The following is a 26001-nucleotide window of genomic DNA, read 5'->3' on the forward strand; positions in this document are numbered from 1 at the left end:
AAGTTATGTTGTAGGAGGGCTGGACTCCAGAACCATGAGTTTATTTTCTACGAGCCTACACGTACCCTCTCTGATGATGACATTTACACCTAGCAGACCCTCATGGACGCAGAAAGTATAATTACAGCTTTAACCGTACTGGACTGTGAATGCGAAGGTCTTTTGTAAAACCAACACAGCAAGCTAAAAGGTGGATGTAGAGTTGCAAAAGGCCTGATAAAAACACAAGCTCATTTATAGACGAGTACACATGCAGCAAACACCGTAAAAAGACATGTTCAACTTCACAAATCCACTCACAGTGCCGTCCACCTTTGGCAATAAAGCAATTGCAATAAAGAAACTTCTATGTTGTACAGATCAATATTTCTGTGCGAGAAAAGGTAAACACTGTTCAAATGACTGCTGATTGCCTGTGATCCTACCTTGAGAGAGGAGGAGAGTCAAAAGCATCATCAAATTTGAAACAAAAAGGTGAAGTACATCAAACAGAAAAGTCAGAAATAACATGAATACATGAGCAAGACTTCTGGACCAGGGTCGTCCCTGTGTCCCACAGCCTCAGGTGTTGTTGGTAGGAGCGCAGGGTTATGTTGTGGGGTCAGGTGAAGAGTGCCGCACCTCACATTTTCCAAAAATAGTGTGTGTGTGCATGTTGGAGTCAATGAAGTCACTGCCACTCCCACTGGAGATCCCGCATTACTGGGGTGAGGACTTGTAAGGTTGGATGCTAAATCTTCTAGTCTGCTCAGTCCAGTTTTTCCCCTCAATGACTTTCCAGATATACGAGGTCAAATCTAACACCAAAGCTTACTTTGCTTTCTTTTGTCATCATCACCACAGTCCAGAGTCGAGTGGAATTAAGTGTAAAAGGGTCAATGAGACCGTACCCGCATAAATAAAAACATAAAAAGGAAGGAAAAATTGTTGGTTTGTTTATTTATGAGTAGTTTATTGGATTGTGCTAAAGATGTTATTTTGATAAGTACCCTTGTTTAGTTCCGTTTGAGTGCATAACGGCACACTAAATGTGCAGAAAACAATGCAAATACTAGCCAAGCATCAGTATTTTTCTGAAACTGCTGTTGATTCAAATCGATGCTGAAGCAGAGTTCCTCCCTGAAAGAATAAAGGAGACTGCTGGCATCACTATGGTTCAGCCACTGATGGCCTCCTCCTCCTCTTCCTCCGGTGTTTTGTTTCCAACATCTGTCTTCCCCTCCGTCTGAATGTGTCCGATCAGTAGCTGTCCCCCTCTAATAAAACGCATCCAGAGGGAGGAAAAATAAGCTTAAAACATTCCTCCAGTTGATATGGGAGCCTCCACAAATCCCCTCCTGTCTCCATTTTCAGCGCAAATACTTCCTGTGTGCATGAAAACCCATCACACCTCATCATCACACTCCCCTCTCCTAAATTAACTCACTTTACACTCATCTCAGCCTGTGACCTTTTCCCTTACACTGAGGCAGCAGATCTCTAAAGACCTGAAAACGATTTACTTTGGAGACACCCCATTCCACTTTTAGCTTCCTTTTTTTGGCTCTGTCACTATCCATCCCCGCCTTCTAGAAACGATGTTCCTCTTTGCAGTAACTGGCAGATATTCTAGAAAACAAACAAAATGCTGAGGTGAATATTTAGTCTCCATGTCTCAGTACCCTTTCTAATATAAATCATAACCCTTTCAGGTGTCGAGCTTAAGGTTTTCATAAACATGCTAAACTCACGTTCACATCATTCAGTTCGCAACATTCTAGTAATTAATTAGTAATAATTCTAGTTGTATTAATTGCCAAACCCACAAAATTTCACTTTCCACAATCATATGTCATATCGACAGTAAAAATAATATGGCCAACATTTGCATTTTCAAGTAGATAACAGTAATTAATCATCATGCATCAGAGCATCACTATTGCTATTTTTCACAGGCGCATAATCAAAAAATACAAATTAACAAGTTAGAAATTTCAGCTCTGCGAAGTACGTTTACTTTCTTATTCCTTCATTTGGATGTTTTTGAGCATCATCGTACAGACTGAAGTTTGTGCAGAGTTAAAGGCTGTTTTCGCATTTGCCCGCTTCAGGGGGACTTCCTCTGTGCTCACATTAAACAGTTCAGTTCATCAGTTCAACACACGCACGTTTGAGCAGGATTTGTGACATCACAACTAGTTTGGAGGTGAATCATCTTCCGGTATGCAAGCATGATGTGGAAACTAGAAAAACTAAGAAACCTCCAGCGTACATCAATTATGAATGAACTTTTCAGTGAAGCAGAAGACATTCTTTGTCGAGCAGGTCTGGATTTCTCAGCAACGGAGAAGGAACTGATGCGCATTTTTAAAGTGATTCCGGAAAAAGATATATTGGCAGCCTGGCAATGAGATGGTATTTATTTAGCTGTTACTACAGCATGAATCAGTAGGCAACACTTTCTATCCACCAAAGACATTTGAGAAACTCTGCCTTATACCCCTCTAATGTGCCATTTCATTTTAAAACCATTACAGATAGAGGATTCTCCAAAAGCTAAAGATATTAGCAATAAAATATATGAGATACACAAATGGTTTGGAGGGAAAGGTGAGCCACAGTAATAAAGACTAACCCTAATAAGCTGAAACCAGTTTAAAACTGTTGCTGCGAAAATAAAATTATGAGCACAAGCTAGGAGATGCTCGTACATTCCTGAAAAGAGGAAAAACAGGTGCAGCACAAGGACCAGTTGGTCAGAAGAAATAATCCAAACACATCAGGCCTACAGCACCACGAGAAACAAATCCTGCACCAGTGGGTGTAGGTGTCAGTTGGCAATTTTAAATGATCTCCCGCACGGCCATTTAGCGAGTCGGAATGGAAGAGGAAGGAAGGAAGCAGAGGAGGAGAAATAAGCCTGGTCAAAGAGGAAGAGGAGGTGGTGGAGGAGGAAGAAATTGGACCTGCGGGGATGGGGGTGGTGGGGGGGTATGAGAATGAATCCACTGAAAGGTGGTCCTGACTATAAAACAAAAACCCACCTTTTAAAAAGATGAATATGAACCAGAACATTTTTATACAATAAGCCAGTGCATTCCCAGTAATTAGGAAGGAATTTCTTACATGTGGCTCTCTCTGACGTCAATCCTGTACCTTCCCAGAGTTTGCTTTCTCTTCCCCAGTGCTGTGAATGTTTAGTGTTAGGCTGCTTTTGGCAAACCTCCCAGACCTGGGTGCCAGGAGAGGTTTAGGGGGGAGGGTGGGGTTTCTTTGCTTGTTTAAAAAGCAAGCAAGGATGAGCATGGTAACCTCAGTTCAAGTATTTGGCTCTCCTGTGATTCTGCCCTGTGTTTATGTGTATGTTGGCAAATGCCACATCAGTGGAGCTGAGAGGTTTAAAATGTTTGAGATATTTAGAGCAAAGTGTTTAACAGTGAGGGAACTTCTGCGACATCTTAACTGGCAAAGTGTGGACTGGACTGCACGGTAGTTTAAGCACTCATCAAACAAAATGAATCCCGGGGCATTTTCTCTGTAGATCTACACTATTGGATAAGTTCATTAACAGAAAATATCCAGGTCCAAGTTTAGCTCCTTACAACAGCAACTGAGTCATCTGATGATGGTTATATTAAGTGCTTACAGCATTTGAAGGAAAACCCAGGGCAGGCAGCAATCCACTTAAAACACATTCATAAAATCATTCCAACAGGACCTTTCGAAGCAAGTTCTATAGACGAGCAGCCAGAAACAAATTCAGCTTGGGACTTGTGTCATTTCTGTATCCCTTTTTTTTTTTTTAATTAAGAGAAAAAAGGTAAAGGGAGCATCTTACCAAAATCGGATCAAACTGTAAAACAAGACAGTGCTCATCATATATGAACCAAGTCTCGGTCGTTGCACTGCATATTTCCCACCTGACGTGTTAAATATTTTGGTGTTCTGTTCAGCTGTAATACAAGATAATTTGTTACCACACGGCTGCCATATTGTTAGTTGTTTCATAACAGACAAACCAGAATCAAGCCCAACTTGCGGTTTGGCACCAACCAGTTTATTGGTAGCTGTGACACAGTGCATCCTGGTGGTTTTACGTTTTCTACCTTTTGAGCAAAAGGGAATACCACCGCCCCTCACCAATTTCAGATATATTTTACTCTTTCTACATCACAAACATCCCAGATTTATGACAAGACTCTTTTTTCCAGCACTGGAATTCTTCAGCAGGTACATCTAGATCATGTCGGCCATGTTAGTTGAACATGTTAGCATGCTAACGCTTGCTAATTAACAATAAACATTAGTTCAGCTGGGCTGATATGACTGTCACTGTCACTGTTTTGCATGTATTTGGTCATAAATCACACCTGGAGGCTGAAGAAAAGTTTGGGGTGTCACCAATTTCAATTATGATTCATCTTCTGTCAACTGCAAATGTCTGCACAAAATTTCAATCCATCCAAAAGTTGTTGAGTTATTACAGTTTGGAGTGGTGGACCAACCACTCAACCTATAGAGCAACAGAGTAACAAATTAACAGAGTGACAACATCATCTGTAGAGCCAAGCAGCTGACATGACAACAATTCCCTAAATTACTACTACTTCCACAGTGTGAAACAATGTGTAGGGACCTCATGTCTTTGTCCTTTCAAACACTGTCAACACTGGGCCATGCATTTAGCTGATTACAGTCTTTTAACATTCAGCCAGCACTGCAGCAATAAACTAAAACAGTTTCTTAGTGACACTATACACAGCAGCCATCTGCTTTGTTCTGTGATCTTTGTGGCTGTCGACACTGAGAAAATAGCTGAAATGCAATCAGTTTGGTGCCGGTGTGTGTGTGTGTGTGTGTGTGTGTGTGGTATAGGCCTGTGATCACCAGCACGTCACACAAACCAGACCAGGGGATTATCTGCGGTAATACTGACTCACTCAGGTTTTAGCCAGAGTTTACTGTGGGATTACCGAGCAATCTGATGCCGAGTGGATTGCGCTGTCATTGTGATTATTATAATTATTGTCCGTCATAGTGGGATTTATACAGTATGTTTCCTTTACTAAGTGTTCTGTTTGTACAAGCATCCTATATCAAATTACTTGAACTGCACTCCTGGATACACAAATAACTCCTGCACCTAAAACAAGGGAGGCTGGGATGGGATAATTTGTCAATTTTCCACTTCAACAGAGTACTTTTATCATGCAGACATACCACAAATGGTTCAAATATTTGTCATCAGATTAATACATAATTGCACTGTGTTATTTAACACACAAAGACGTTTCATGGTAAATTAACCTGACTGAAACATGATTTAATATCTTATAACAGATCAATATTGGTACGTGCGTTGGATATGTTTTGACCATTACCCAGTACTGAGAGAAAACACTAGTAAGTCCTTTCTGATAGCCAGAATATTCTTGTATCCATCATTTTTCTCTACCAAATGCCTATGGGAACGTGCCAACTGTGGGGATACTTGCTTTGGGCTTAGTTTATTTATTTTTCCCCCTCTCTACGTGCCCATTGCAGGTTTGCTCGGGCTCCTTGGTTGAGCCTTGTGTGTGGATTCATAGTTCCCATGCCATCTGATGTCAACAAGCTCCTTCAGCAACACTAATCCACTCCCAAAGCTCCCTGAAGCTCAGTCAGTGGTGGTAGCACTCTGAAGGACAGCCAAGTTTCACACAAGTGTTGTTTAAAAGTCGAGATCACCTCATGAAAAACACAGTAATACTCTAACAGACTGTGCTGTCCATCGCTTTTGTACACTAAAACAAAACTGGGTGGAGCAAAAAAAAAAGTCCAGAACATGTTGTTTGTTTAAGAATTTATATTAAAACATTTAAACATTTGAATGGGCAATTAATTTAGACTTACAAAACAGACTTAAATGATTTGCGCTAAGGGTTTTAGTTGTGTATGAAAGGACATTTAACTCACACTCAATCCCTTACTGTCTAGTTTGGTGGATGCTTTCTCCACTCAGTCAACTTAACTAGAAAATCGGTCAAGGTCAATCTCTTCACTCGTATCCACCAGTAAGCAGTCCATTAGCCGGCTCATCTTTCCTTGAACTGCTGTGATATTTGGAAAAGCAGTGGTGGGGAAGGCTGGGCTGAGATGACAGAACAATCAACATGGGTCTCTGACAAGGCAGAGCACTGCCATTACTTTCATGTGAGAGGATGGGTTAATTATAAGATTTGGTTTCTAATATGGAGCCTGTCAGAGGAAGTGCAGTGCTTATAACCGGTAATTAGACATAAATCGTTTGACTGAAGCAAATGTGGGGATGTGGGGGAGGGGTGGGGTTGAGTAAGATCAGGCTTTGTGTGTGTTAAGGAGTAGAATATATCATCCCTTGCAAACACAAACTGTAAGCTTTCAGTGGCTTAACGGCATATTCATTGTTTAGTGGGACAGCATGATCTAAAACTTATATTAACTGGTAACAACATTGCGCAATATGTATGTATCCCAGCATCCTAAGCTGTCTGATGATTCAGTATTATCATTTAATAACTAATGATATGACATTATTTCATCGCACAAATTGTTTTGATTAGCATAATTCATAGCAGTGGAAAACAGCTCATTGAGTTAAACATCTATGTGACTGTATTATGGGTGTGTTTTCATTTTGATAACAGAAAATATTTCAACTTTGTTGCCTCCTGAACCACAGAACAATCACAGACCACACAGATTTACGCCGAAGCTATTTTGCGACAGAAACTCTATGTTTGGGGGCCAAAAAAGGTGCTATGTTAAACTGAAACACATCCACAGTATGGCTAGTGTTTCAAAAAATGTGCTATAGCTCAAAAACAGCTTGTATCACACTTAAAACGCTGTCTGTCGCTATTGCTACGCCCACATTTTCTTGGCATACAATTGCGATTGTTAAAGCATCAAAGCATTGTGTGTTTTTAGCATGCCGGTAGCATGGCTCTATAGGGATGTCGGCCAGTTGGTCCACCACTTTGTTCCACAGTGAAATAGACTGTCTTGTTAATTTCTGGGTGGATTGTTTGGGTTCAAATACTGACATACCCCATTGGTTGAATCCTATTGACTTCAGTTATCCAATCAATTTTCCTCATTTGCCACTACGAGGTTCACATTTGTGGTTTTGAAGCATTCATGTCTTCTTCAGGATCAACTGTAATAATTTCTTGTCATCCTCTGCTGTATGTACTTCAGTGCTCGTTAGCAAATATTAGCATGCTAAGATGCTAAACTAAAATGATGAACATTGTAGAACATCACATCTGACAATCAGTATGTTGTTACATTGTTACTGCAAACATGTTAGCATGTCGACATTTCAAAGCTCCGCTGCACCAAAGTATAGCACCACAGAGCTTCTTGTGTGTTGTTATTAACCTATACATGACAGTGTGAACAGTGTTAATGACACTGGCTGATATACAGTGGGCTTTATGAGATGTAAAAATCAAATTCCATTCAAATAAAGTACAAAACAGAATCGCCTAATACATCAAGACTGACCAGCTGCGGCCTGTCTCTATTGATGTGTCAGTTCTACCAATTATACAGTGCATTTAATAGGGCAACTTCTGGTTGTGTCCAGTATTTCATAAAGTGTTCACACACTGGCCTTATTAAACATTGGTGGGAACGCTCCTGAAAGCCTCACTGAGCCACCGAGCTTGCTGCAGATTTTAAGTGGTGAGAAGACAGTAAGATGAGACACATGCAATGAAATGTCAGGCTGTGAGTCATACTAATGAAGCAGCGAATGAATAAAGGTAGAATAAACCCTTCTGGAACACTCTCACACTAACTAACGTAATAACAGTATGACTAAACACGCTACACTTATGGCCTTTGACTGACAGATTTTATAGTACCATTTCATGAAGTGTCAGTCATGACAGCTTCTCTGTTCACATAAAAAGGGAGAAATGAAAGGGCCTGTGCTCTGCTCGCCCTGGACAACCACACAAGGAGTATATCATCATACGTTAACAGAGGCACACTGAGCCACACACACACACACACATCCATTCATCCCCTCTGATTGGCTCAGTCCCTACACCAATTTTCTGCCTCTAATTACAATTAAAATAGTCACGCTTGTTTTCATGCAGAATAAGCACACTGGAGCAGAGCTGAGAATGGCTCGCTTGTTTATTGTGGTTTTGTTGACAAAAGGGCCTTCAATAACGAGGGCCTATGTTCGGCCTGACCTTTGCCAGTGGAGATGCAGGCTTGCCTCTCTCTCTGCCCAGAATATTAGCAGATTGGTTCCACATGCCATCTAAGGAGCTAAAAGACTGTCGGTTCAAACTTCCAGTACACAAGATACTTTCTACAGGCCAAAGAGACTCAACATGTGCTTGTACTAGACTATTTCAAGGATGAACCTCAAGAGGTCGTGTCAAACTGACCCAGCACTAACATTTTGGTTTGATAAACCACCAACAATGAGCTAAGTAAAAACACTGCAACCTCAGTGACATGTTGTGGCAAACCCATCCCTGGCCACCATCAGCTCCTTCAATGAAGTGCGCCCATCTAAACTGTCCTTCAAATCGTTCTGACCAATGCATTTACATGTGGTCCAAATTAATGCTTTTCATGTTTTGGTAAGCAAGTGTGTGTGTGTGTGTGTTTTTCTCTCTGGTTAAGGCATTCACTTAACCGGTTAGGCAGTATTTAGCTAAATGTATGTTGTGTTCAACATGTCATTTTGATACTAAAATTTAGCAGTTATTATGTCCACCATGGTCCCCATTTTAGTTTAGCACTACAAACCAAGGTACTGGCCAATGTGATATTTTGACATGATGATGGACTTCACCAAGTAAAAAAGCATATGAAAGTATGGGTCAGTTTTTTTCTGAAAAGTCAAAGGAGCACGAAGTCAAGTCATGAAGTCAAAAACACGTAAATGTGCATATTTTGCATCTACCTAACGAGCAGATGCTGAGATCTTTCACTGAATAAGTGAAAGTGACTGCCCTCCAGTCAGCAGTCAACAAGGGCGAAGAGAGACTAATTACTGTACGTTACACTGCGGTTTGCTGCTGCAGACAGGTTGAGAAATGAGGCTGAAGATAAATCCACTTATTAAATCCGGTAAAGTAAAGAAAAAAAAAAAAGCAAACTGTGAGCTCTCCTGCCACTGCTCTGGATCAGAGCAGAATTATCAGCTATTTGGTTATTTATTCCTCCAAAAGCTCCAGCCTTATTCCTTGCTCCCCGTAACCTCCAGAGCTTTCCAGGTCTCAGCAGTTGAGCAGCATCTCTGCTGCTCATCTCCCCACACAACAAAAAGCCCCACAGGTAATGTCAAACTGGACCAATTTGCTTTGCATTGTTTTGAATTTGCATTGTATTTAATCGGGCCACGCAAAAAATCTGCCTCCTGTTTGGTGCGAACACAGGGGAATTATTTCCCCAGACATTAGATTTAACAGATTTTTACAGTCAAAAAACGGTAATTACCAGATAACAGAAACTCTGATCTGTTTACTTGCCCCGACTCTGCTGGCAGTAAATCCGCAGAATGAACACTGTGGATTAATGGCACATTAAGTGACATTACATAAGCCACTAAGGTCTGGGTGATTACATTTGTCAGGCACTGTAATCTATAGTAGAACTGCTTTTAGATCACTGTCAACCTTAATACAGGTCTTTACTTCATTGACTAATGCAACAGACTGCCTTGAACCTCTATGGACGTAATACCGAGGTCATAACATCACTGGGCAGACTGAGGATGGCAGTGGCTGTTCATGTGAAGCTTAAAGGGATAGTCCTTCTTTGTAAAAAGTGAATGAATGAATAAATAAATTTCCAACATTTTTTATTGCTATGCAGAGAGAGTGTGTGGTCAAAATCCTCCTGGAATATTGATGACATTATTGTGAGACACGAAATTAGAATCAGCTATAATGTAAGTATGATGCGATTAAATGGTTTCTGTGATAGAAAAGCATCATCATGAACACAACAGCACATTTCACTGCTGTGTTTGTACTCCGACATGATTTGTTTACTTGCGTTTTGGCATGAGGCTACTGTGTGTCTGGTGTAGACAAAAGGGGATAGGGGCCCCATTAGATCTCTGCTTGCAACAAAATGTCCTCTGTTCTCCAAATGAATGTGTGAATAACTTTGTGAGAAAGGAAAAGACTTGGGGGTGGGGAGGGGGTGGGAAGGCGCAAATTGTGTCTATTAATAGTGTCTATAAATAGATCAAAAAGTCACATGACAACTAAATGCATAAAATTGGTATGAGCCATTTGTCATGCAATATTGCTATGATTAAAACTTTAAAATGTAGCAAAATGATGCTACTAAGTTGGTTAAATTACAGTATTTTTTTTGTTTCACTTTATCATCTACAATGCATTTGGAATGAGGAAGCAAAAATACAGCTAAGGGGATATTTAATATAGCAATACTGTTTGCAAACTTTGCAAGCTCATTTGTCAAGCCAACACAAACACAGAGCTTGTAGTCACTAGAAGTGTCCCAAAAACAAAAACTGATGAGAGTTGTCCTTGTAGCTGATCAATCACTACTGCCGAAGAAAATCTATGTGACGTGAATCAGGCAGAAATGTTCACAGGTGATGGTTTAGACATTTAGAAGCACACACAGACTTCCTTTCTCACTGTCTGACTCTCTGCATGTGATAGGTGAGCAAATGAAACGCACCGTTACCTTGACAGACTTCTCTGGGGTTGAGTATTGTTGTAAAGATTTGGGGTAATTTAAGTACACTATTTGACAAATGTCTTGTCCTTTTTGAAATTATTATGCCAGTAGTTATGCTGACTGGCAAATTTCAGCAGGCAACAGCTGCAGTATCACCAGTGTTTGAAAATCAATACAAGTTTTGGGGCAAAATCACTGAAGCACAACCAAAAAGACTCACTGCACGAGATGTGAGAAATATAGCACATTTATCTCAAAATGAAATTTTACTTTCCCTCGTGATTAGATAAGCACCATTTAAAGGCCCTGGGAACCTCCAGCATCTAAGTGTGGCTTTCTGCACCCAGTGTGCCTGCCACGAAATATCTAACTGTTCAGTCCACACGCCCCTTTGAGAGTGCATCTTTGTCAGGTCAAATAAACATTCCCACGGAAAGGACCGATGTTTGCGTGTATTACATGATGTGTCAGCATCTTCCATTTCATTTCCATGAAACGGCTGCAGTGTGGCTTGCCATTGCACGGATGCTCATTAGAGTGTGAGCTCCCAGTGCAACCGTGTGATAATGACAGTGAGCCCGATAGACGCTGACACAAAAGACAAAATCAGAGTCAGTGTGACAATAACACATAGTGAGGAGAACAGAAGAGAGTTCAGTGTGAGAAAGCCATCACTGAGTTTTCAGCGAGCTGCAGCAGGAGTGAAAACATTGAGGCTTGTTTTAATACTTTCACTTTCACTACAGTCACTAAATTCTAAATTTACCCCTCTCCAAACTTTGCCTTAACGAAACTTTATTTGTTTTATTTCAGCAATGTCCAGTTTCACACGGTCCATAAGACCTCTCAGCTACTGGCTAACAATAAGCCAAAGTAACACGCCCACAGAGACAGGCCTGTCACGACAACTACGTCCAGCTTTCTTTGTGTGAATGTCGTAGGAAGGTGGCTGGTTTGGATGGTCTGCAGATAAAGTGCAGAAACTTGACACCAGAATCCAGGATCTGCATCCAGACTGCAGTCTGTGGTTTAGGCAACAGACACACTTTGGTTAAGGTGAGGGAATGACTGTGAATTCAGTAAAATATTGATAAAAAGTCTTAAGTCACTGCTGACTTCTTCTGCATTAAAACAGATCATGATCTCTAAACAACTTTCACCAAGCACTGCCAGTGTGCAAACATATCCGTAAAGACACTTAATAACGCTGCAGTCACTAGAAGGTATTGCAAGATTACCTATTTTGGCAGAAGATGAATGAAATACATTGTTACATAACATTTTGTTGATATATTCAGTATAAACATTTTTGCAGCTTGCCAGGTATGTTAATTAACAACACTGTTTCCTTGTGTTAACAGAAAACATAATTCGGTCTGTCATCTTCGGTCGTAATTTCTAGGATACAAGGCTGAAGAAAGAACAAAGCCATCAAGACGCAAACCTTTTTGACCATTAATTTTGGTGACGAGCATACAGAACCAGAGGTCACAGTGAGAAAAACTTTTATTCAACTAGCATGTTCACACCAGCTCATTTGTCAAGCCAACAGCAAATCTACAGCGTACCCTTGGTGCTTCATTCATCTAATAGGCTACTGCTCCTGAAAGCTGGAGTAATGAGCTTGCTATGTTATGCAAATGGAGAAAGAGAAGTCTGGTAAATTACAAATGTGGGAGGACAACAAACCCTGGTTTCATGCGCTTTGACTGATGACGAGTGCTGTTGAACTCTGTGATCTTGCACAGATTTCTGCAGTGGGGTTCCTGAGTGCACCACTGGAAAACCTTTGTATAAACTGCTGGGAGTGGTGGTACAGTAACACTTTTTTAGACAATGAGGGTGTTTTATATTCTTACGAGTTTATGATAAATGTGTTGATGAAAATAAAGCCATTCTGTGATGATTTATCAGTCGGTCATATCTGACAATGTTGGAGCCAGTAACACATAGCTGATAAAACTGCAAAAGTACCGAACATACAGGTTACATAAGCTGCTTCACAGCCCCAAGTCCTGGAGGTGTTGATTCAGATGTTAACAACACTAAAATCTCAGTGATGTAATGTTTAAAAAGTTTAGCGGGGGGACCAAACAGAAACACTGCTCATTATCCACCAGCTGTATGCTACACACTGGCAAATGTTACCTTCTCTAGTTAAACATGAGGACGCAGAATCAGCTGCATGGTTTCCCTAAGAAAGATTCACCACCCCGACGCAGTCCACAAGGGTCCACACCAAAATGCTAGCGAGCATTATTTCTTTCATAAAGTCTAAAAGATGAAAACAGCATCCTGAAGTATCCACGAGTTTCATTCTGTCCTTTGGGCAACTTCATGGAATGAAAACTAAATTAGCTACAGCTGACAAAATTTTTATGTCAATCAACAATAATAAGACTAGGTCTCTTAATTCATTTCATTTTAATGAACCACTGAGGCCAAAGAGAGCAGAGTGGTTTTATCTCCTTCTCTGCAATTTACTGACCCAAGATGAAACTCCACTGGAGTTTTTATGTTCCTGTTTCCTCTAACCCTTCCCTTTTCCTTGAACACGGTCTCAGGAAAATACTGAATGCTATAAATGAGCTAAAAACCATCTCCTGGTGTGTTTGAGGGCTGTGTATCCATTTGAACATTTAAAAGTTCAGAGGTCTTTGTAGTTCACTCTATGAGGCTAAATATACCCGAAACATAAACTTGACATTTTGCAGCCATGCTGTTATCTGTCATTCCATATTCAAAATAGCAAGCATGTTTAGCCAAAATATTGTGGATCTGTATGCTGTTAAGTCAACGCTAAGAGTGTGCTAATGCTACATTTTTAACATTTTTTATTAAATCACAAAAATCTGTTAAGTAAACAGCAGAAGAGTAATGACCAACCAGAACTAAAAAGAAACTAAATGATTTGATTTCTTGTAGAAAAGAAAAGATGCAATAAACCTGGAAATAAACCTAAAACCTTTCTCCTGTTAAGGTTTACAACTCGGAGGATCATTTCTGTGTACTTAATGCTATGATGTAAAACGTTTACAAGACCAAATTTGACCATCATTCATTTAAGGGGTGTTTACCAAAAAGGGTTGCTTTTTCAAAAAAAAAAAAACAGAAAAAAACATGCATTCACACATGCAAGCTGCCAAGCACAACCACAGGAGTCTGCTGCTGGCGGCTGAGCAGCTCCAGTGCAGCAGGAGTTCAAAAGCCTCGCTGAGTCGAAGCCTCTGAGTGAGGAACATAATACGATCACTTTAACAAGCCTGATTTCCCCAGCTGAGTCACAGTTTAAAACGCAGAAAACTCCTGGTTTAAAATCCACTTCACCCAACTCAGGCAAACTGCTCATCCACCACATGCAGGACGAATCTCCTGCTACAGAGTGAATTTCAACAGCTTTTGGAGATCTGGTGATATTGTCACAGACTGGAAAGTGGACGTTTGAGGAACTGTTCCATGTTGGATTGGCTTGCAGCACTGCTTAGTGAAAGCAAAAACTAGCTAGGGCAGCCATAGTCAGGTGGAGAGCATGTTAAATCATGGGCCAAGCACGCAGAAAGCCACTCCTAAGCAGAGTCATCAGCATGGCAGGGCCAATCCATAGCACCCTACTGCTGCCTCCTGCCTTCAGAGGCAGAGGAGAGGAGGTGTCAGTGAGATCAGCCGTAATGAGTCTATCTCGTCACTTGATGTTGCAAACCGCCATCCTGATGTCACCAAAACTCTGTGAAAGTGTTGGAGGATTAGGATGCGCACTGCCTAACTAAGAGCACTGCACCCAAGTAACAGTGTTCAAACAGGGAAGGACACAACTACAAATGCTGAAAAAACAGAACTTAACCCTGCAGTAATGCAAAGCCACTACAGCATCTATATGACACAAACACCAAGGAACTGTTTCTTTGCCCTTTGGTGTACAATTTGAGTCAGGAATTGAATTCAGTGGCTATTCTGAGATGACCTGTTGGATCCAAATCGGCATCAGACAATCTTTTTATGTCCAGGTATACGATCCTTTGATAGCATATAAATAAACAGCTGGTAACAGTCAGTTTGAAACAGGAAAGGCAATGGCCAATTAGTCTGCCAATACCCCCCCCCCCCCAAAAAAAAAGAAAAATACTTTACTTGACTTCCAACTAGCACGTTGTTGAGCAGACAGATTTTTGGGTGCACTGTTCCTTTAAGAAAATATATATAGTCTGTGTCATTTTATATTATGTGCCATAGATTTCAGTGAGATTACAGATGCTGCTGACAGTAGTGATGAAGAAAGAGTAGTTTGAATCAGCTGCTGCTGCACAGCTCAGACATCTTTCCTTGGGCAAACATTAATAAAGGGGCGAATCATTCGGCACACACCGGCTATGATTCAGACAGCAGCTGATTGATTCGCTGCTCTCACCAGTTAATCTCTTGTTGTCAAAGACTCGAGCCTGCGTTTGTATTTACACAGACTTTACATTCAGTCAACAGAAATACATTACATAAGATCGCGATAACTTTCTCTCATTTTCTCTCTCTCTCACTTTGCATGAGTTTGATACATTTATTGACATTACCATCCTTAATAGAAAGGCTTGTTCATGACATCCCAGCAGTAGCCAACATGCATAAAAGCAAGCGAGCTGAGAAGATAGACATTTTTTAATGTTTTGTTAGGTTGTGTACTCTGGCATCTCTTGGTGTGGAGGAGGGTGGGGTGAGAGATTGTAATTGATCATCAACCCACGAGACAGTCTTGAAGACAACAACATTAAAACATTAAAAGGTGAAAGACACAGCATTTATTTCTGCTTTTAAACTGCTTTCCTGAACAGCTCAATATTCAAATCAGCACATTTGTGCCACAAGTACAAATCTGAACTGAATGCCAACCGTGGCGAACACAGAAGCTCTATGGGGCATTTCAAGCATTTTTAGTACACCACAGCACACAGCGGAGTTTGACGGCCTCTGTTTCAGGGCTTATCCTGAGATTAGTGCCTGGAAAAGTTCATTCTGCCCTGGGAGACCCGGGGTGAACTGAGCCCTTACTAACAGGGATTGTGTAACTGCTGGGAACTTTTGATTTTGTTTTGCTCATAGAAGCAGGAGGATTACATCCTCAGAGACCCACCTGATCCGCCTCCCTCTTCTCTGCTGTCCCCCGTTGAACCCGTACAGAGGACTGCACCTCCCAACCAGATGGGAAATACAGCAAAGTAGGGATGCTGAGTCGCACTATAGCAGGGCAGTTTGCAGCAAAGAGGACTCAAAGACAATGAGAGAGCGAACATGACCTCTTGCATTTCACTCAGACTCTAAGCTTAGTGGCAGATGTGGATCCTTATGGGTTAATCTTCAAGGTCTTGCATGTTCTTAATCTCCATATTTATTACAGACTGGACATCTGGGCTATTCTGAGTGCTGTGTGGTAGCACTCAGTGGGTATATCAAACATAAATATCAGAACCTGAATCCTTCTCTCGGGCCACTCAAAGTCAAATCACGGCTATTAAACCCACAGAGTTAGTGTGTTAAAGCTTCATAACATGCCTTGATATGTCTGCTGAAAGCCAGCCAGAGTCAGCCAGAGGAAAAAAGGTAGAGCTAAATGTTATCAGTCCTGATTCCAAAAAATGTAAAAGTGCAATGCCACATTCCCTAATTACGCTCCCAAATTAACCATGAAACCATTAAATAACTCATAGTGAAAGAACAAAAAGAAGATTGGTGGATCTTTGTTTATTTGAAAGCACAGAACCCAGCAGTTTGAGCACAAAACCATAATTCAGTTCTGAGCTTCTCTTCCGGCAGAAGCAAAGATTTGAATGCTTAATAAATTCTTCCCAAGGCTAAATTACACACTTGTTTCATCTGGCAATGAGATTACTTAAATGGAAAACTGTGGAGAGGAAGATAATAACGAGGCAGTAATCTTATTTCTCCACAGCAGCTTCCATTGTTCTCTTAAAAAGCCTTCTGTTTAGTCTGGTTCAACTGTCATTCCCATCCGTCTTTCCATTGAGGGAAATTTTTGCAGAGCCATGTATAAATGAGGACAATAACATTTCTGCAGCACTTGAATGCATCAAATGAAGATAGGAGGGCCTGCTATTGTGTCCCTCTGGCTCTCTGGACAATCACCAGATAGCAGTGGTGACTGCAGGAGTGCAGAAGCGCAGATTAAGCGAAGAGCTTCACTCTCGCTGAACATTTCTTAAGTAACTTCATGAACAAGGCCTACTTAATTTTGCCTCTTGCTTTGATTGACTTTTGTCATCTTTATACAACTTTCCAAACGTTAAGACTAGAACATATCAGTTCACACCTCGGGCCTTTTCCCTGCGACGATGGCCCCTGTAAATGAGGAATCATCCACGTGGGCCAGCAGGGGTTAAGCTCCCTTTTTGAAGATTATGCTTCACTTTCCAGTGGCCCAGCCCAGACACTAGCCACTCTCCTCTAATCCACCACTGCAGGCTTTTGATAGCTCCCACTGCGAGTCCTTATTACAGTTACTGATTAAAACTGAGAGACAGAGAGAGGAAAAAAGACAGATAGGAAATAAGAGTGACAGAAGAAAAGTAAAGGCAAGCGAGAGAATTAAAAAAAATTACTTTTATTTTAGAGGCAGCAGCTGACTTTAATTACCTCTAAATCTAAGGCTTCAGCTTAAATTTGGTTACTGGATACACATTTTTACTTGACTTAAGCTTGGGTTACACTAACATGTTTAAGAACTGCTTTAAAGGCAAAACCTGACCCTAAAGGTCTGAAGCATTTATTTCATATTTGATGGGGAAAAGTGTCACCAGAAAAGCTTAAAAATCACATCCCTGCATCTGTAGTTCAGCTCTGCAGCATGAACCTCCTAAAAGCACTTATACACTATATAGACAAAAGTATTGGGACACGACACTACACCAACAGAGACTTTAATGACATTACATTCTAAATACACAAATATTAATATAGAGTTGGTCCCCCTTTGTAGCTACAACAGCTTCTTCCGGGAAGGCTTTCCACAAGATTTTGGAGTGTTTCTATGGGAATTTTTATCCATTCATGCAGTAGTCATGCTGGAATAGAAAAGGGCCTTCCCCAAACTGTTGCCACAAAGTTGGAAGCATAGCATTGTCCAAAATGTCTTGGTGTGCTGAAGCATTAAGATTCTCCTTCAGTGGCAGTAAGGGGCCGAGCCCAAACCCCTGAAAAGCAGCCCCATAAATAGATGTGTCTGGATACTATTGTCTATGTAGTGTAGGTAAATGTTAAAACTAGATATGGATACAAAACAACAAAAAAAAAACAAGTGTCACAGCTGTAAAAGAAGGAAATTTAATCCAACATAATGATGTCACAGCAGTCCATCAATCACAATGAAGATAAAAACAACAACAGTCTTATCTGGCATCAGCTGTTTACACTCCACCATCATTTGAAAAGCACTTATTGTGCTGTCAGCCCTTTCAATCACTGTGCCCCTCCTCTCCGATACTGAATAATCTCTGGGATAAAATCTACACATGGCCGTGCTCGTCCCAAAAACTTGACATGAATAATTCACAACCATCTGCCGTGGATTGGCACTCTGAATAAGACTCAGAAAAGTGAGGAGGTGTGATTCTTCTGTTTATTTTAAAAACCAACTCATTCTCACTGCGGCCCCCACCCTGTGCCTCAACACTGCACTACTGCAACAACTAACGCAGAGACAGACAACTCCAACTCCACACACACACAGATCTGCCAATCTAAAAACCTGCAAGTTAAGATAACGCATGTCTTTTCGTCCACACTCTTACTGGACTCTGTTAGTTTTACTGCACACATGATGGTGGAGGGTGTGAATTAATCTTAGGGTGGCAAGATGGATAAAAGCATGCATGCAAATGTAAGTTAACAAAATGTATTCACAGGATGGAATGTAATCGCAGATTTGGGCAACAACTAAATCCAAAGGGACATTCAGCTATCTATGAACAAATCTACTGGGACAGCTTGTGTATTCTCGCTACTAAAAAGAAAAAAAAAAAACAAAAACAAAAAAATAGCAGATTCTCTACTGGCTGCCAGTTTAAAGCACAACTATCAGCCAGCAACAACTATATCATCATGGAAAGGACAGGATGGAGAGGTTGCGATCACTCCAAGTAGTAAAATACCAAGTACAGCTGGTAAACAATACAACTTGTACTAAACCCAGCAGGAGCTTTCTCTTTGGTCAGACTGTACAGGCCTCGGAGGGTTTTAACAAGCTACACAAGGCCTCCAGAGGCAGACGGCCCCTCTCTCTGTTTGTGTTCCAGGCAGGGGAGTCGTTCGGCGTGACGATTTATTGACGCAAGATCCCCCCCCCCCCCCCTCAGCCAGGACCTGCCACCGATTACTGCCGCTGGAAAGCAGCAGGGAGGGTCTTGTTGGGATGAGGGAGTTTGTCTCTGTGTGGGTGTGTGTGTGTGTGTGTGTGTGTGTTCTAACTCTGGCTCCAAGGCCATAAAACCAGTTCCAAAATGCCAAGCAGCATGTCAACATGCCAGCCTTTGCCACCCAAGTTTAAGTCAGACAAAGGGGCCCTTCAGCGCTCTAGAATGGTGGTTTGAGAATGGGAAATGATGATCTGTCATATATGGAAAAGGAATCAGCAATACTGCACCGATGGGAGGGCGACAAGGGGAAAATTAACTGCTAACTGGAGATGAAATCGAGGAGTGAATGCTTCATCCTTAATTTCGGAGCTCCTCAAGGGAGAGAAAAGTCAGCATTCAGAAGGTTTCGACTTAAGACAAAATTTCAGCAGAAATATCCCCCTCACCTACCTTTGATGTTACAGTCCTGCATGGAACATCTGGCTCCATTATGAATCGTAAGACACCTGTTTTCCAAAAAGTGGGATTATGTGTATCCATCACCTGAAGGTGAGTAAAAAAGATCCCCTCCCTTACTGAGGCAGTCTAAATGACATGAAACAACCGTGGGTTTGGGTTGGGATTTTTGTGTATTCTTGTCCATGCAAGTACAAGCAAGTCAGGTAATATCTCGGAAACTGACAAGCACAAAAACTGACAACAGCAAAATTGTAATCCTTAATGTTATTTTAGAACCGTTTAAAGACTTGAAGGAAAAAGCTTGTGAGAACTGAGAGCAGACAGAACATGGAAATCATCTAAATAAGAGGAAAATAAAAAAGGAAATCATGCCCCACTTCAAGGTTCCACTTACATAACACAATGTATTTAAGAAAAAAAGAAGAAGAGGAGAAAATCACAGCTATGTGAATGGCCTGAAACATCCACTCTGACGCAAACCATTTTGGCTGGGACAACGCAGCGTCTCTACTCAGAGTTCAAGAGAAAAGAAAGTGATGCCAGCGACCCACATTGTGCCACACAGGACCAATAGCAGCACAACAACGTCTGTGACATCACTGCAATGAAGGGAGCCAAAGCATGATGGCCACAAGTGGCCTTTTGTCCCCTTTGGTCTGCAGTTGAGAAACAGCGTGGACGGCAGGACGCTGGTCAAGCCCTGCGGACCTGCTTTTTCATTACTTCCCTCCATCAATTTGTTTTCTTGGCAGCGGCGTTTTCTTCGTTCGAATGTCAGCGCAAATCAATTAAAACCAACCACAAACACACAAAAAAAACATTACTTTCAAAACATTTGCTTTCTCCCAGACACTGTAATTGTTTAAACAAAGCAACATGTTGAAGCTGGTGGTTTTGCCAACTGTCAAGTCAACCATATTAAATCATTATTTCTTTATAAGACTGAAAAGATCAAAATGGCAGGTTTGGTCTGTTTGCCAAGGTGTAACCAAATGATCAACGACAGCAAAGAAAAGGATGTCGTCAGAAGCAGAAATTTGCTTACTAATTTCCACTGTTCCGACATGAACCAGCATGAAAAAAACTGGAACAAGTCTTCCAGTTCTCAAAAGAGGAATAGATATACTCAGACTCAAAGTGGGTGTCATGGAGGTTAAGCCAAATATTTAACAACACTGTATGCATACATAGGCCCTGTGAAGAGCTTTGTTGTTGGGGAATTCTTCACCACAAATGGATGAATGTGTACACTTCAGTACGCATCATCATATACATAATTCCATTCACAGAAAGCAAAAATACTTCTTTTTTTTTTTGACATCTTACCCGATCGACTGTGAGAGCTCATCTTTATGGTTGTTGTTGCCAGACAGAACTGACAGAGGTCAGCAGTGAGGGTGTCAGTGCACCTCTGTGGTGGCTGCAGTGACCACCATGTGCTTCGCAGCCAAGTCGGTGCTTCCAGGTGGAGGCTCCAGGCCAAGGAGGGACAAAGAGTAGTTGTTTCTTAAGGCCTCATCGCACTGAGCCACAGGTGGAGACCTCAGTGGTGTGTCGTGGCAGGATTCCTTCCACCAAACAGTCGAGCTGTGAGAGTTGGACACAAAAAAAAAAAAGGTGAAGCTCAGAAAAACACACAAATTAACTTCCACATTATACCAAACTAATAAGCAGGGTTCTGACTGAAGGGTCCTCATGGTCTGGTGGCTTGCATGCTTTTTTATTCCTCACTGAGCCAAAACTCCTACTAACCTGAGCCCTGTATGGAACGTTAACTGGCCGGGGAGGAACAAAGACCTGCAGGTCACCAGCCTTCAAAGAAACCCATAACCCTATGTTTCATACACATGTATAAATCGCTATAAAAGCCTGGGAGTGATAGCTCCTAGGCTTTCATAGGGATAAGTATAAATCCATAGATGGGATTTTCGGTGATGTTCACAAAGTTGTCGTGAGTTGGACTGTGGATGCCAGAGTTGAGGCAACAGCCACTGAGAAAAGAAGCCTCAGCCAACAACAGCAACAAATGAGAAACTTTTAAATTAAACAGCAGTGAAATTCTTTGTTGTTCACATAAAGAATTTATGAAATCAACTCCTTTTAAATAAATGTTTAGCTGTTGTTCATTACCAGCAATACAAAAAATGAAGTTCAGTGAATCTGTTGTAACTCATTACAAATACTGATCCTACCGTTAATAAAAGCCATCTTATTCATTGTGGGAAAGAGAACTACTGATGTAAAACAGCTCTGGCTTCCTCCAGTTCAGAGCTGTATCATGTGTCTATTTTTTATTAAATGAATGCTTTCATTTAAACCATCTGGAATCACTAAAATTGCAGCATGTTTACATAATCTAAATGCAAAAGCTCATACTGCAAGTCACTGTCAGTGCTGTTACTGCAGCCTCTCAGGCAAAGCCTTTGAATGTGGTCTAAGAATGGTAAAAACGAACCCTGATTTTCTACAGAAACCGTCAAAGTCTGATGTGGCCATAAGCACAGATAATGAAAGTGACTTTCCAAGAATTTTAACATTTGTCAACTTCGTGTGACATGACTAAATCTTCACTTCCACAGCTTGCATGGTCTGCTGTGGAAGACTTGTGACTTAATAAAAAGCTTTTTGGAGCCCGTAATGAAACGCAAACAGAGGCTTAGACTTTCCACAGAGTTGATAAAAATAGAAAGAGGAAGAAAACTTTTCGTAATGTCTAGTGTGTGTGTGTGTGTGTAATGGTAAATGGACTGTATCTGTACAGCACTTTTTGTTCTTCTGATCAACCTTCACACACTGCTGGCAGAGGATACCACCTGCACATCAGGACTGATAACCATTTACATGAAGATCCACTCACAGATGGAAGAGCCATCAGGAGCAATTTGGGGTTCAGTGTGTTGCCCAAGGACACTTTGACAAGTGGACTTCAGGAGGACGGGATGAAACCACCGACCTTCCAAAAACTGCTCTACCTCCACAGATGGTCCTGTGTGTGTGTGTGTGTGTGTGTGTGTGTGTTATGCAATCAAAGCTGCAGGGAGTATGTAAACACACATACCAGGAAAGCCTCTGGCTATTAAACCCAAACAGAAGCTCAAACTCACCTCTGTCACATCTAACAACCTCAGTGTCAACAGAACTGAACACAAACAAGTGATAATGAGAGCGGCAATCATTCACAATAAATACCACAGAGGCCACAATAAAGTTACGTATGTGCTCCCTCCCTCGCTCACTCACATACATGTGCGTACAAAGGGGCAAGCTGGCATGCTGGGAACCATCACTAGACGGCGATACTTTCATGTCACACCTCTTTTGCTTCCAGACCTCAGGCACACTGTCTAAAAACCACATACCGGGGCAGAATTATGCCGCCATTGTTCGGTTGTAGCACGAAGGAGAAAAGCTTGTGTAATGACGGCTCTTCTTTTATTTCAGCACTGCAGGACCTCTGTGTGAAAACGTGTTTTTGTTGTCGCCTTACAGCTGTGCAACCGAGTTGCTGTCAAACAAAAGAGTTCAGTGGAGGGAAGGTGCACGCATTCCACGGCCAAATAAAATCTCATGGAAACAGATCACTGCCAGGATTCTCCGGGGTCTTACTTCACTTATCAGGAATTGCTGTAGAAGAAAAACAGTCCCTTAAGTGAATGCTTGTTCATTAGCGTGTGAGAATGTGAGAAATTAAAGCATCACTTTGGAGGAAAATCAAGCTTATTGTTTTCAAATCTACTAGAAAATGAGCTCCAGTGTTGCCCTCACGTACACACTGTGAGCTTTAGTTGACTGAGTGTGAGAAAACAACACATCAGTGCGTTGCTGCGACAATGAACATCCTCACAATTTCTCTTCTACCTCAGCATCTTTGAGGCCCGGGGCAAAATGACCAGAGGTGAGATTTAGATGTTTATGTGAATGTTTGACATGGAGGCATTTGTGTTGGATAGACAACACTTTGACAGCCAGGTGCCTCAGAGTGGATGGGAAGCTGAGACATGAGGTGTCAGAAAGAAAACCGAGCGTGTCGACTGGAGGCAGCGCTGTTCTCACATTCAGCCGCCTATTTTTGTCAAAGGAGTCGTCTGTCACACAAGAATTCAGGCTGTGCTTTTACAACTTGTCATACTATGTCAACAATCACCTCAGGCAGCCGGTGCTCTCACTTTCTCTCTTTGCCACACTCAAACAAACAGAAAAAAGCAGACTTGCACAGCTCAAAGGGAAGCCAAGCCTGCTCATTTTCTGACACAGTCAACCTGCAGTTTGTGTCAGTGGTCAGCTGTCAGCTGGGCTCATGCGGTTTGTAATATTCCTTCCACATGATTCCACTTATTCTGCAATTTAAACTCTTCTTCAAGGATCCCATTAAAAAGTAATATTTGTACAACACTGCAGGTATTTTTATTGCACTGCAGAGCCGTAATACACCACCTGCATCACTTCAAGCGTCTCACTTCCTGACACTTGGAAATTAGACGAGATTTATTGTTCTCATGCAGTTGAGTTTGAACCTGGAAACGTTCCATGGCGCTTGACAGGAAAACAGCTCTCAGGACTCCTTAATGGACTTCATTTCCCAAGCACTCTGAGCTGCCGGGAGTAATCACGATGGCATAAAAATAACATGTGGTGGGGCAGCGAGCAGTAAACAACAATTAAGAGACCCCTTGCATGGCTCATGAAATGAATCATTGAAAATGCACTTGTGCCATGAAGACAGCTTCAGCCTCTCAGCCTCTAATTGACTATGAATTATTCAGAGTGGGATTATTGGCACCGCCAGTATGCTGTTGATTGACATGTTCTGGATTTTTCTTTGTTGTTGGCCAAAATAGTTGAGGTGTCTTTACAGTGACGGATATCAGCTTAGAAAACACAACAGGCTGTCTTCCTTTAGAAAGAGGAAGACTTAACGTCGGTGTCACACAGGTGAGTGGGTGAAGCACGGCAGCTGACGGCATGAAAGGTCCTGCTGTAATACAATACTGTGTACTGCTTGTTCATGTTTGCAAGTGAACAAGGGAAGCTATGACCGCAGGACATCACATCAATCATCTGCTGGTTGAACTGGGACAAAGACAAGGAGCTCAGGTATCAAGAGCCACAGGGGGATCATCTGTGTTGATACGGAGCACCGGCAGCCCAGCCGTGAAGCACCACGGCCTCCACCTGCAGGCCCTGACTCCAGTCTCCAGGGGAAGATACCCCCCCTCACACCCCAAGTGATGATGAGCCAAGAAGCCAAACATGAGCTGTTCTGCTGTGCTGTATTCTCATGTAAATAAACTTCTTTTTTCTGAAGTTGACTGACAGAACTAAACATTTCACAATGGAAAGCAAATGAAGTTGGCATTTAACACAGTGATGACACGACTGACACCAAAATCATGAGATAGTGCTTCAGGCCTGTCACTTGAATTGTTCAGAAATTCTAATGAAGTCAAAGTTTTCCCCAAATGAATTTACTTTAAAATGCATTTGTAATACAGGGCTATGCTGAATGCTTGTTTTGCATTTTAAAGCTTTGGTACAAATAATGGAGAATGGAGGGAGACTAGTTAACACACCAGGCTATAAAACATGTTCTTTTCCCCTTCTCCATTTCCCAACTTTGAAACACACTGCAATTCAGTTCTGCAGAAATGCACAATGGAGAATGGCTGCAATTATACACCAGCAACGTACTTAAAAATCTGCTTGCTTTGCATTGTTTTAAATGCCATCGGTAGCAGACAAACTGACATGTATTTCCAGCATAAAGGTGGTCTTAATTTAGAAAGGCGGCTGCGACAGAAACACACAACAAGAAAATGTAAAGTAATGTCTCCATCAAACAACATGACTTTCAAAGTCATCAGACTGGAGTGTAGCGTGACATACATGCATTCACTGCGAATGAAAATGTGAAAATTCATAGTACTGCTTATCTAGTTTTGAGTGGTCTTGTAGTTTGGCCTGTTGTCAACTGAGGGCACAGTGGGACTAGGCACACAAGTCTGTTGATGTTAATGGACAATCGAACCCCCATGTGACGTTGCCTTGGAAACAAAAGTCCGACTATTGCGAGTCAAATCAAAAACAGGAAGTTGCATCGTTCCATGCGGTGTGCCAAATCCTGTGAGTGACGAAAGCTCGCTGCACTTCCCCTTCTTTCCTCACATTTTTGTAACTCTTATTTGTTCTACGTTATTAATTATCCACCTCACCCTTGAGTAATTCTCATCCACAAGTTTGACAGTCAGGACAGACTATGTGGCTACTTTGGAATAGTGAGTCCACTCCTGGAAAATAACATACTGTAACAGACAAAAGCAGAGTGTCCTCAAGCAGCTTTTGGAAGAGAGTCCAGTCTGCAATATTTCGTGGACATATATGGGACATCTCACTGAAACCCACCTTTCCTATCTTTATACAACCTGGTGTCTACTGTGAAATGTATTTAATTTGTACACAATAAAAAAAGAGATTTGGCCCTTGAGCAGGCCACACTGACACA

General features: G+C 41.6%; 1 protein-coding gene across 2 annotated transcripts in view; it reads right to left on the reverse strand.

The window, feature by feature from the left end:
- The window catches only part of hdac4 (histone deacetylase 4), a 101145-nt gene that overhangs the window by 69583 nt on the left and 5561 nt on the right, over window positions 1–26001 (reverse strand). For both annotated transcript variants that reach the window (XM_046404645.1, XM_046404646.1), the window contains exon 2: window positions 20829–21089. In XM_046404645.1, coding sequence (XP_046260601.1) covers window positions 20829–20850 — 22 coding nt within the window. In that variant the 5' untranslated portion in view covers window positions 20851–21089. The remainder of the gene's footprint in view (window positions 1–20828; window positions 21090–26001) is intronic.

The sequence above is a fragment of the Scatophagus argus genome, chromosome 11 (assembly GCF_020382885.2).
Source record: "Scatophagus argus isolate fScaArg1 chromosome 11, fScaArg1.pri, whole genome shotgun sequence".
Classification (NCBI taxonomy): Eukaryota; Metazoa; Chordata; class Actinopteri; family Scatophagidae; genus Scatophagus; species Scatophagus argus.